This window comes from Emys orbicularis, chromosome 1, assembly GCF_028017835.1.
Source record: "Emys orbicularis isolate rEmyOrb1 chromosome 1, rEmyOrb1.hap1, whole genome shotgun sequence".
Classification (NCBI taxonomy): Eukaryota; Metazoa; Chordata; order Testudines; family Emydidae; genus Emys; species Emys orbicularis.
In genome coordinates, this window is record NC_088683.1 from 292,311,820 (window position 1) to 292,324,550 (window position 12,731).

Sequence of the window (12,731 nt, forward strand, 5' to 3'; positions counted from 1 at the left end):
CCCCCCCCGCCTTTGCCATTGTCGATGTCTTGAGGTACTCCTTGATCCAGCTTCTACAAAAAGAAAGACAAAGACAGAGGTTTTAAGCAATGCTGCCAGTTGTCGTCTTGTCCAGCTGCCCAGCCAGGTCCTTCTAGGGACCAAAGCAGCCAAAAGCAGTCATTTTGAGGGTGTGCCCGAGGATGATACCCCAGTCACTGCACTGGATCCATTCCCCATCTTCCTCAACTACCTCCGCCCTTTCCAGTCAGCTTGGTCCCATATTACCTCCGACCGGTGGGTGCTCGACAAAGTCTTGTTGGGCTATACCCTGCAGTTTGTAGCTGACTAACCCTTCCATCCCCCTTCCCCATCCCTCTTCCAGGACCTTTCTCATAAGCAACTCCTTGTTCAGGGGGTTAAAACCTCCTGCGCCTAGAGGAAGTAGAAGAGTTTCCGCAAGACATGGAAGGAAGAGGATTTTACTCCTGCTATTTCATCATTCTGAAGGAAAAAGGGGGCCTTAGACCTATTCTAGACCTGCATTGTCTCAACAAGTCTCTCAAAAAGTTGAAGTTTCGTATGGCCTCCCTGGCCTTCATCACCCCATCCCTGGTTCCAGGAGACTGGTATGCCACCCTCGATTTAAAGGACTGTGTACTTCTATATTTCCATATTCTTGGGGCTGGTTTCCTCTGTTTCACATTGGACCAGCGCCATTTCCAGTTCACGGCAATGCCCTTTGGTCTCTCGTTGGCTCCAAGAGTGTTCACCAAGTGAGTAGCACCAGAGGCTGCTTATCTGCAATGTCGGGGGTCCAAATCCACACTTACCTCGATGACTGGTTGATAAGGGGCTGGTCCTCAGATCAGGTGCGGAGGCATCTCGATCTGGTCTGTTCCACCTGCCGTGAGCTGGGCCTAATAATAAACGATAAAAAGTCAACCCTCACTCCAGTGCAACGTATAGAATTGGGGTGGTACTCAACTCCACTCGAGCCAGAGCCTTCCTCCCCGAGACTTGGTTCTGAGCCATGGTGGGCCTCATCTTGTCTCTGTGTGCCCATCCACTCACCACTGCCCACATGTGGCTAAGACTTTGGGCCAAATGGCAGCATGCACTTTCATGGTCCAGCATGTGTGACTCTGCCTCAGGCCCGTACAGGCGTGGCTGGCATCAATCTATGTCCCCAACTGGCACAGTATGGACTGGGTGATCAGGATTCCAGAGAGTGTACTGTTGTCCCTTACCTGGTGGCAAGATCCCATGTCATTGCTGGAGGGAGTCCCCTTCACGGCCCCGGTCTAGTTAGTGACTCTCGTCTCCGACGCTTCGGACCTCAGTTGGGGAGTCCACCTGGGCGATCTCAGTACTCAAGGCCATTGGTCCAGTTACAATTGGTCCCTGCACATCAACATCAGGGAAATCAGGGTGGTTCGCCTAGCCTACCAAGCCTTTACTCACATACAAGGCAGGGCGGTTCAGGTCCTAACGGACAACGTGGCCATGGTCTCCTACATCAACAGACGGGGGAGCCAGGTCGTCTGCCCTCTGTAAGGAAGTGTTCCAGCTCTGGGATTTCTGTCTGCAGCACGGCATCTATCTTGTGGCCGCTTACCTCCCAAGGGCCAGACTGCCTTATCAGGACATTCTCGACTCACCACGAGTGATCCCTTTACCAGAAGGTGGTCAGTTCTATCTTCCACAGGTGGGGAACTCCCCAGGTGGACCTATTTGTGTCCAGGCAGAACAGAAAATGCCACATCTTCTGCTGGTTCCAGGGCAGGGACAAGGGATCCCTGTCAGATGCCTTCCTGCTCCTGTGATCGGGGGCTCTGATGTACGCCTTCCCTCCGGTGCTGTTGCTGCCCAGGGTCCTCAAGAAGATCAAACAGGAAAGGGTGAAGGTCATCCTCATAGCGCCGGTGTGGCTGTGCCAACACTGGTTCAGGCCTCTTCAGCAGCCTTTTTAGCACAAGTGCCTATTCAGGACATCTGTAGAACGGCCACCTGGTCATTGGTCCATACTTTCATATCCCACTATGCGCTTACCCAGCAGGCCAGAGACAATGCTGTCTTTGGAAGAACAGTACTGCAAGCTGCCAAGCAGTGAACTCCGAGCCCACCTCCATAGATACTGTACCATTCTAAAAGTATATTGCACCTAAAACTCCTAAACTGTGCCCTATAAAGTGAAATGAGCAGGCCTGAATTTCTCTGGGGATACAAATCAGAAAAGGACAAATGCAAACACATAATGTTGGAGTACTTAGTGATCAAATAATAATGGAAAGAAATAGGCAAAGATCTAAAATCAATATTAGGAAGTACTCAGATTAATGACTGTTATGACAATAATAGCCCATGAAGGACTCGTGTTAATACTAATAGTCACCAAAATAAAACTGTCTACAGAGATGGAGAAAGCACTCACTATCCTACCAGCAATGAAAGAATAAAAGGCATTCATACAAAATGTTCACCTCATGGAAGCAAATTTAGAACAAAAGAGTAATGGCCTGATGGGCCAACCAATGTCCAGTATACATGGGCTCCCTCCTTTTTCTGGAGAGTGGAGGTGTCAGCTGCCTCCTCTGTCCCGGACTCTGTGTAGTTCTCTTCAGGGCATCAAGAATCCAAAGCTGGGGAGGAACTGATCAGGGCCCCAGACAAGGGGACTACAGACCATCCTCCCTCACAAAATCTAGCAGAAATTTAGGGCTGGATCCAAAAAGGGACTTGAACATTGCATTGCTGAGTGTCACAAAGCCTATCTTATAGGCACCTAGAAAATCGCTGGAATAACAATGTGATCTACAAAACGTCAATTAGGTGTGTAGGCTCCATGTACAATGAATGAAAGAGACATTAGAACGTTATCCCCAAAAGACAGCATGCTAGGTAGTGTGGTTAGAGCATTCATCTGAGAGGTGGCAGATCACTGTTCAAATCCCTTCTTATCAGCTGGAGGCTGGACTTGAAGTAGGAGTCTCCCACATCTGAGGTGAGTACCCTAACCTCCGGGCTGACAGTAATGAAGGAGCTCCTCTCCCCCGCTTCCACTCACCGGATTATTTAGGTGTCTGACCCCAACAGAGGGCTCAGAGCTGAGAATCCCAAACAGAGATAGGTGCTAGACTGAATTCCCTGAGAGGGGTGATGCTTAACACATACGCCCCTCATTGGCATCTCCTATTAGCTATCTTAGGTGGCTCCCTGCTCAGCATGTTGGCTTTTGTGAATCCCATTTTTAGGTGCCCATTTCCCTACACTCATTGTGTTGGAAGCCTGAGTGCCTAACTCAAGCTTTGTGCATCCCAGTGAGTTTTTAATAGGCATTGCAACACCTAACTCCCTTTGTGAACCTAGCCCTCTCATCCTAACTTTTCTGCCCCACAAACATCTTCCTGTATATATTTATATGAAAAGTGGTGCTACAGGCAAATACAAAAAGGAATATTGCAACCCATTTTAGATTTAATTAGCAAAAAGTAAATTGCTCAATTCTACCACCCCTGCTTGTCATGGTAGCAGAACACAGCTCAAAGAGATCAGATTCATATTTTTTTTTAAAGTTGAAGGGACTATTAGATCATCTTGTCTGACCTCCTGCATAACACACAGGCAATAGAATTTCACCCAGTTACCCCTATATTGACTCCAGTAGCTTGTGTTTAAGTAAAAACATCCAATCTTGAGTTGGAGTCATCACAAGATGGAGAATCTACCACTTCTTTGGTAGTTTGTCCCAGTGGCTAGTCACCCTCACTGTCAAACAGATGCACCTTATATCTGATTTGAATTTGTTGGCCTTCAACTTCCAGTCAGTGGCGGATCAATGATTTTGCCGCCCTTAGGCCCTGAAATAATTGCCGCCCCCGGCGGCTGGCCCCATATGAACTTGTTTTAGTTTTTTTACAGATTTGTTTGAACTAAAATACATCTAAATATCATTAAAATAATTGAACATTTACAAGTTTTATTATAAATAAAATTACGAGTACAGCGGACCCTCGCTTGAACATGTGTCTGTATAGCGCAATTTTGCTTATAGCGCAGGACCGCACATGGATCCAAAATGCCGCATTCAAGCGGGGATCCGGTGTATATCAAATATTTATTTTTTATTTTATGTAGATACAATGAAAGAAATAAAAGTATTTGAGTAGTAAGTAATTACATTTGTTCATGCCTACACCTTTAAGCAGCAAACTTATTAATTAATTCTGTATAATCCAGAGACGTTATTAGATCCTTTTCAATTGTCAGGAAAGAAAGGGAGTTTAATTTTTCTTCAGTGAGATTAGCCCTCAAATAGTTTTTCACCCTTTTTAATGCCAAAAATGATTGTTCCGCTGAACAGTTTGTAGCAGGTGTGCAAACAAACATTCGGATGGAAATATCAAGATTTGGATATACTGAATGAATGTTTCGATTTCAAAGAAGGCTGCAATATCTTATAATTGACTTCTTTTCATTTTCAGGAATTTTGACACCTTCCAAATACGATCGAAAATGTAGACACTCATTCACGAATGAGTCTTCTAAATCTCCTTGGTAGCATAGCTGTACTTTTTTAGCGTGAACTGTTATATCTGCTGTTGAAGTATTGGTAATGTTAGAGAGAAACTGAAATCTGCCATAAATTTCTTGATACGCATTACTTCTGCATTTTAATTTGGAACATACAAGGTCAGGTATTGTTAAAAAGGTATCTACTTTAAATTGATCTCTACCACACATTTCCACTTCAACTTCGCGTGTCTCCTCAGCTTGCAGCTTACACTTTCTTTTTTGCCTTGTGTCAAATGTGTAGTCTCCAATTTCAGCTTTTTCTTTGGCTTTCTCTTCGTACATATCAAACAAATCCCATATAGAGTTAATGTATCCTATTAGTGAGTTGTAGAGTTCTACAACTGTCTGTATATCGATATAAACATTTTGCAGTTTGGGGCTAGTTATATGAAATCTTTCCAAGAGTGAGCTCCAAAATACAGCCATAAAAGCTGCCTCAAGTTGATCGAGTTTTCGCTGCAGGCCTGCAGCTTCATTACGTGTAACAGGTTTCTCAGTAGCATCTTCCTTTATTGTATTTAAGGCTTTAATTATAGCATTCCAGTTTTCACTCAAATTATGACAAGCTTCCACTCGAGCTGACCATCGAGTCTCAGAAAGTCTTTTTATTACTTTACTGCTTGGCTTCAAATTAGATAGTAAAATCTCCCACCGGTGAGTAGAGGCAGAAAAAAATGAATAAAGATGTTGGACAGCTGAGAAAAATGAACATGCTTCTTGACAACTTTCTGCTGCACATACTCCAACCAGATTTAAAGAATGTGCAGAGCAAGGCACATAGACAGCATAAGGATTTCTATTCTTAATTCTTGCTTGCAACCTGCTATATACACCAGACATGTTAGTGGCATTGTCGTACGACTGGCCACGGCAGTTTGCGATATCTAATCCATAACAATCCAAAGTTGAAAGTACAGCATCAGCTAACTGTTCTGATTTGTGGCCAGTATTTGGTAAAAAACAAAGAAACCTCTCTACTGGTATGCCATCATCGTTTACATATCTCAGTATAAAAGCCAATTGAGCAACATGAGATATGTCGGGAGTTGAGTCAACGCTTATCGAGAAATATTTGGCTTCTTTTACTTCTTTAATAATATTTGAGATCACATTTGAAGCCATTAATTTTATAAATTCATTACATAGATAGGATGAAAGATAAGATACGTTACCTCGACCTTCATTTCCGTAACATGCAATGTGACTTGCTAAAAATGGGTCGAATTCTGCGACAAGCTCAAGGGCCATCATGTAATTGCCTTTATAAGGTGATCCAATTTTTTCCACCTTACCTCTAAATGCAAGTCCTCTGCTTGAAAGTTTCTTTACCACTGCTACACTCCTCTTCAATACAATTCTCCAATAAATAATGTCTTCTTCCATTTGAAATTTTAAATTCGTATCAATTCTTCCAGATATCTCACCTCTCCTCACCATTGTCAGTACACATATTTTATGTTCAGTCGAATTTTCATGTTCACATAGTCGAGCTGATATGTTTTTCCAGTCATGATATCCACTCGTTGCCAGACTAGAGATCCCTCCGAATAATCGACATGGGGCACAAAACACGGCTCCTTTGCTCTCCAAATATACAAGATATTGCTGTGGCTTTACTTCACCATTTAAAAGCTGTCATTCAAACACATTTTTTGTTAGAACACACATTTTATCAGTATATTGTCCTTTTGAGTTAGTAAAATCACTATTGATATTTTGTTTAATACCATGCGTTGATAAATACTCAATTGTAGCATCATTCAATATCCATTGGGCCGGATCGTCACTTATGGTAGATATTTCAATGTCAGATTGAATTTCTGATTGACGTGATTCACAAATGTCTGCAGTATTGTCAAAGATATCCAGATCAACATGATTCCCGGTAGTCTCTGATTCGCTAGTATTTAGAACATTTTCTTCAACACTAACCGCAGCCGGAATTTCTTCATTAGTTTTAATATGTACTTTATACACATCAATATTTTCAATATTAACACCAATATTTTCACTTTTTACTTTACTACTTATTTCAACTTTTTTTTCTGTCTCACTGTCGGCACTAACTGATACAACAAAGGAATCAATTTTGCGCATTTTTGCTATCATTTCATTTTCCCTTTCTTTCTTTTGTATAGCATTTTTTTTAACTGAGAACCACTTAATTTCTTCCTTCCGGTCATATTGTTAATGCTTAGGATTGTCGCGACTCCAGTCCGGAGTATGTTGTTTACTAAATGGCGTCACGTTGCGCCGTCATTGGTAGTTTCAATACACACTATCATGATTGGTAGAATCGCGGCGCGCGTGATGCCGCGATTACAAAAATGCTGGGCTGCTTTTTTAAATTTGCTGCCCCTGCAAATTTGCCGCCCTAGGCCTAGGCCTTGTTGGCCTAGGCGATAATACGCTGCTGCTTCCAGTCAATGGTTCTCGTTGTGCCTTTCTTCACTAGGTTAAAGAGCTCTTTAATACTTGGTATTTTCTCCCTGTGAAGCTACTTAGACACTATGATCAAGTCACCTTTCAGTCTTCTTTTTAATAAATTAAACAGATCGAGCTCCTGAAGGACTCCTACTCACCTGTTTATACATTTGGGGGCTGCATTAACCCTTCTGGCCACCATGGGAGCTCATGTTTTGTTCCTTGTCCACTTTGAGCACTAACTCCTTTTCACAATCATTGCTTTCCAGGATACAGTTCCCCCTACTGTAGCCTTCATTTTTGTTCTTCCACTTCCAGTACCCGTTGAAACCATGAAGTACCAAAGGTAACAAATAATGAATGAATGGTAGAGAGAAGTAATCAAATTATTTTGATCTTGAGGGAAGGCTTTCGCCAGTAATTTTTGGTGAAGGTTCAGCTCTATTTTTATTCAAACCAGGTTGCCTATTTTAAAATCGAGCATTTTCTGCAGACCCATAACATGAAGTATTTTTATGTAATTCTATATTACTGCATCAAGTAAAGTATCTTTTGTGTCTCACCATCAGAAAAAGGGCAATATTTTTAATGAAATATATTTCTAAATGTTAAAGGACTTAAGATGCTGAAGCAGACGCCATTAGTGTCTTTCTCTTCTCATTTACACTGCTGTAAATCTGGAGCAATTCCACTGAGGTCAATGGAATAAACTAGTATGAGAAGAATCAGGCCCTAAATGTCCTTATGCAGTAAGGAACCCCCTAGATGTTTCCTGCTGTGTGACTGGACATTTGTATGTAGACTTGTGGCATTACCCAGGGTACCATCTGGACTGCTGAATAGCTGTGTCTCCTCAGTTCTCCAACTTTGCATGCCTTTTACACTGCTTTACTCAAGAACAGCCACTCCTTGCTAGTTAACACACAGCCTCCAGCTTGTAACTTGCTCCTAGTTACACAGCATTGAGTGCTACTAGCTAGCCAGTCATGAATCACACTGCAGAAGAACACCAGAAGATTCTCTAGTCCCAAACTTTCCCCCAGAAATGGGCATCCTGTATTGCCCAGCACACTACTGAACAGTGCAAGCTCATATAAAGTCCGTCATTTCATCACAGGAAAATTATATGACCAGCCTTGCTATCCCAAATGGAGTTTCCCACCCATTTAATCCAAACACACTGGTTAAGACAAAACAATAAGATACATTTATTAACTACCTGAAACAAAAGTAAGATTTTAAGTGACTACAAGTAAAGAGGCATAAAAGTGAGGATTGGTTACAAAATAAATAAAAGATGAAATGCAACTGACATCTAACTTAACAAGCTAAAAGGGACTTAAAGAAAATATCTTTCTCATCAGATGCTTTGCAGTCCACTGGCTGAGTTTCTTTTCAGCCAGGATCTCTTTGCCCCCCTCCCCACACACACACAAAGTTCAGTTCTTTAGGAGTCGCTGATGTCATTAGCAGAGATGAAGGAGGAGAGTTAGGTCAAGCATTTTTCTTCCCTCTTTATAATTCAATTTCTTGTACTAGAGACATCCTTGTTCAGTCATGGTGAAAAACAGTCTCTTGTGGATGTGAGTCATCCCTGTGATGGAATGTAAATTTCTTGTTCACACGTTCTCCCCTGCTTGATAATGTTCAGTTAACTAAGTTATAGCCTTGTTGTCTCTGCAAAACTGTTTTGGCCTGCTTTCTAACTCTGGAGCATGTTACAGCAATGTTATAGAGTAGAATCTTATAATTGTACATACAATGATGATACACACATTTTACCAGGACAGTAATGTTCAGCAGACCGAGTTGTCAAATGATACTCACAAGATGTACTTTGTACAGAATATATCATAACCTTTTAACAGAGTGATCATAGGGGCCTAGGCTGTCACAAGGCTGCTGGGAAAATTGTAAGGCATCATTGTACTATGAAAGAAGTCAGACAGAAATAAAATAGGAAAAGCTTGCCAGTACATAACATGTTGCAAGTGGAAACAGAAAGTTTTGGGGGTTATTGGGAGCAGGTTGCAATTCCAGCTAACAGTTGGTGCAATTAAGAAGTCAATCTACCTGGATTAAATTCCTCTCCCCCCACAAATTATTTTTCTCTCCATGAATCATCTATGTGAAGAACTGGATGTAATGATCTTCAAAGGAAGAGAGATTCATTAGTACAGGGATTGGCAACCTTTGGCCAGTAGGAGCTGCGATCAGCCGAACCTGCGGACGCAGAAGGTAAACAAACCGCCTTACCCTGGCGGTCTGCGTGCCAAAGGTTGCCGATCCCTGAATTAATATATTCCTATGGGCAGTGCAGTAGTTGGGAAAATGACATCCATGAGACAACTGACCTTTCTGTTGAATAGGTCAGCATATCTCCAGGCCAAGATTTACAACTATTTGCACCCTCGAGAGGTGCAGAAAGCAGCAGATCACTATAGATTAATCGAGCCCTTTGATATCTTCTATTTTTTTTTAATTCCATTTGAATATTGGATGTTTGTGAAGCACAAGTATGATTTAATAAAGTGTTACCTTTCAGAAAAAAAATAATTAGGAGGTGTCTTTCAATTGAATTTCACTTGTTTAATAAATAATAATATTAAAGGGGAGAAAAGTTTTAGAATGTTGTGGAATTAATTGGTCTTTTCCATTGCTAATACAGCTATTTTCACTATTAACATGTTACTCAGATATTGCTGGAGACTATTTTAAAAGAAATTCTAACTAGTCACTAGCCAAAATCTTGGCTTGTTTGTGTGGGCGTGCTAGTGCAGATGGCTAGTCCAAGTAGCCTCTTCACAATCCCCATTGCTTGCCCTTGGAGAGGCTTGGCAAGAGAAATGGATAGCACTCCTGTCCTTCATTGCTATATTTTTCCATCCACTGCACCTCTGAGTTAGGTCAGGAATTCTTCCTTTATTTGGATATGTTATAATATAACATAAATAATTTATGACTATGTTATGAATGGTGAAAATTAGAGAAAAGATATTTAATTGTTTTAAAAGAATATTGTTCAACTTTATTTAATCAGTGCATTTTTACACAGTATTTTTATCCATTGGAAGCCTACAAATCTGTGAATAGCATTTTAATGCAGTAAAGTTATCCTGTGAAGTTTAGCCAATCTTTGATGTTTTTTTAATCAGCCATTACTTCAAAGTCTAATTGTCTAATTTACAGCTAGGGTATTAAATCTAAGACAATAATTAATAAATAAGAAACAATACAGCATTTGTCACATGGGAATAAGATCATGCCTTAGATGTGAGATTTAAAACAAAATGGCTTGCTAACTGCTACTTGAGAGGCTTTATCTGACAGAATGTTTCCAAGTATTAAATAATACTTTGATCATGAATCAGTTAGGAGTCTCTTGAGAGCCAAATAAAAGGTATTGTCTTTTTTTTAAGTGATGTATTGTGATGTATTTTTCTCTTATTGTCATTAAAGGCCTGATTGAATAAGTATGTGAATGTATCAGATCTTGATGTGGTGATTGGTACTGAATACACATCCTCATGCAAGGGGAATGAGCATCTCCCAGGGCTGTTCCTGCTCCCTCTAGCAGCTATGCACTTGTGCATTGACTGTTCTGAGAATATAAGATGAGGACTATTGTTATGGTTTACTACGGTGTGTAGGACTCATTCTATGTTTAGGTTTCCCCCAAACATTTTCTGATCCTATTATTTTCTGTAAATATCCATACCTGACAAAGGACAAAGTCACATTATTATAAGATGACATTTGAATGAATGTTTAAAGATCTGGTGTTTGGGTCTTAAAGAAATAGGATATTCCTGATATGTATATTTTTTTCAGTATATTAGTTTTATACTAATTATGTCCCCAGACAAACCAGCCATAGATGGTGGCAATTAAGCAATTAATTTTCTATAGGTAATGTGTCCTAAATAAACGATTTGTTTCCACTAAATGTTGATGTCTTTGCTCATATTTAATAGTATCTTACACCAGTGGTTCTCAAACTTGGGCTTCTGCTTGTTCAGGGAAAGCCCCTTGTGGTCTGGGCCAGTTTGTTTACCTGCCGCATCCGCAAGTTCGGCTGATCGCGGCTCCCACTGGCCGCGGTTCACCGCTCCAGGCCAATGGGGGCTGCAGGAAGCAGCGCGGGCCGAGGGACGTGCTGGCCGCCCTTCCTGCAGCCCCCATTGGCCTGGAGCGGCGAGCCGCGTCCAGTGGGAACCGCGATCTGCCGAACCTGCGGACGCAGCAGGTAAACAAACCGGCCCAGCCCGTCAGGGGCTTTCCCTGAACAAGCGGCGGCCCAAGTTTGAGAACCACTGCCTTACAGTAATCCCACTGAAATCTAAATTGCTATGTGTGGAGTTCAGGGTTGAGTACAGTGTTTGCTGTGAGTAAACGTACCACAATCTGGCCTTTTGGAAGGTATTAAGAGCACCTCTGATCCATGGTACCAATTTCTCTCATAATCTGGCTTTGACACCAAATGGTGGTTATCTTAACAAAAGTGACATTATTTCTGATCCTGACATGATAGGGCCTCAGTGACTAAGACTGTAAACCAATTTGTCTATTCTGCTTTTGTACTTCTGTGCTTATGCACCACTTGAGTTACATTGTGATGCAAAACCAAATTATAATGGAAAGTATTAGCCCACTTGTCATTTTATATCTCTCCATCTACAGATATTAATAAAATACTGATACTACTTAACATTTTTAATAAATAAAAATCTGTGAGTGTTCTTAATGTAATCATTTTAGGGAACTAATGGAAATGCAGCAATTTTACTGACACCTATGTCACTTTTTTGTAGGCTTGTTCTCAGTTCTGTCTCTGACTACTTTGCTGCCATGTTTACAAGTGATGTTTGTGAGGCCAAGCAAGAGGAGATCAAAATGGAAGGCATCGACCCTAATGCGCTGTGGGATCTTGTTCAGTTTGCATACACAGGTACTATAATGTATTCATTATGTTTCCCAGAAAGGAGGATATTGATATTTGTTTCCTATGAGTTAGCTGGAGGTATATCTTATGTATGTTTCTTATTCAGTATTAATTTAAAACCCTTCATTTAATACGTGTTTGGAATATTAAATATCATTCTATTTTTTTATTGATCATCATTCTGCACCTTAGACTCTGAACTCAAATCTCCAAAACCTATATAGGATCTGGCTTGGTGGAAACTTGGAGTGTCCAGGAAAAGGCATTTTTTAGATAGTCATAAATGACATTCTACTTAATGTGCCAGGTGTGATCTAGCATGGTATTATCTATCACTGTTGAGAAAAGCACTGTGTATTGGATAATCGTAAAACACAGGTTCTTTAATGGCCATATGTGGTCAGGACCTATGGCACTTTTTGGAAGTACAGGAGTGTTCTAATGTCCTGGTCAAATTCTATTTACTTTATACTTTTAAAAAAAAAGCTTGTTGTAGTTTGAATTGGATACAGTCTTCTTCAATTCCTGGTCTAGTCTTTCAATCTGTTATGTAGTGTTTCTCTATGTTACTGAACAGCTGTGTTTTTCTGAACAGCTGCTGTATTTTATTACTGAGTGAAGTCAAATCATATATATGTATCTCACACACAAAAACAACATTAAAAGAACATTAAGGTTGCAAAGTCAAGCACTCAAAAGACAGGAAATACCAGAATTAAGGTAGTCTGTGCAACTTTAATTTGCCCCCTTTGTGTATGCATACAGCCCTTAATTATGTGATCACATACTGTTTTTTTCTCACAGTGTACCA

General features: G+C 40.9%; 1 protein-coding gene across 2 annotated transcripts in view; it reads left to right on the forward strand.

Moving 5' to 3' along the window:
* Positions 1-12,731, forward strand: part of KLHL1 (kelch like family member 1) — a 442,456-nt gene that overhangs the window by 157,639 nt on the left and 272,086 nt on the right. For both annotated transcript variants that reach the window (XM_065409976.1, XM_065409983.1), the window contains one exon: positions 11,790-11,926. In XM_065409976.1, the coding sequence (XP_065266048.1) occupies positions 11,790-11,926 (137 nt within the window). The remainder of the gene's footprint in view (positions 1-11,789; positions 11,927-12,731) is intronic.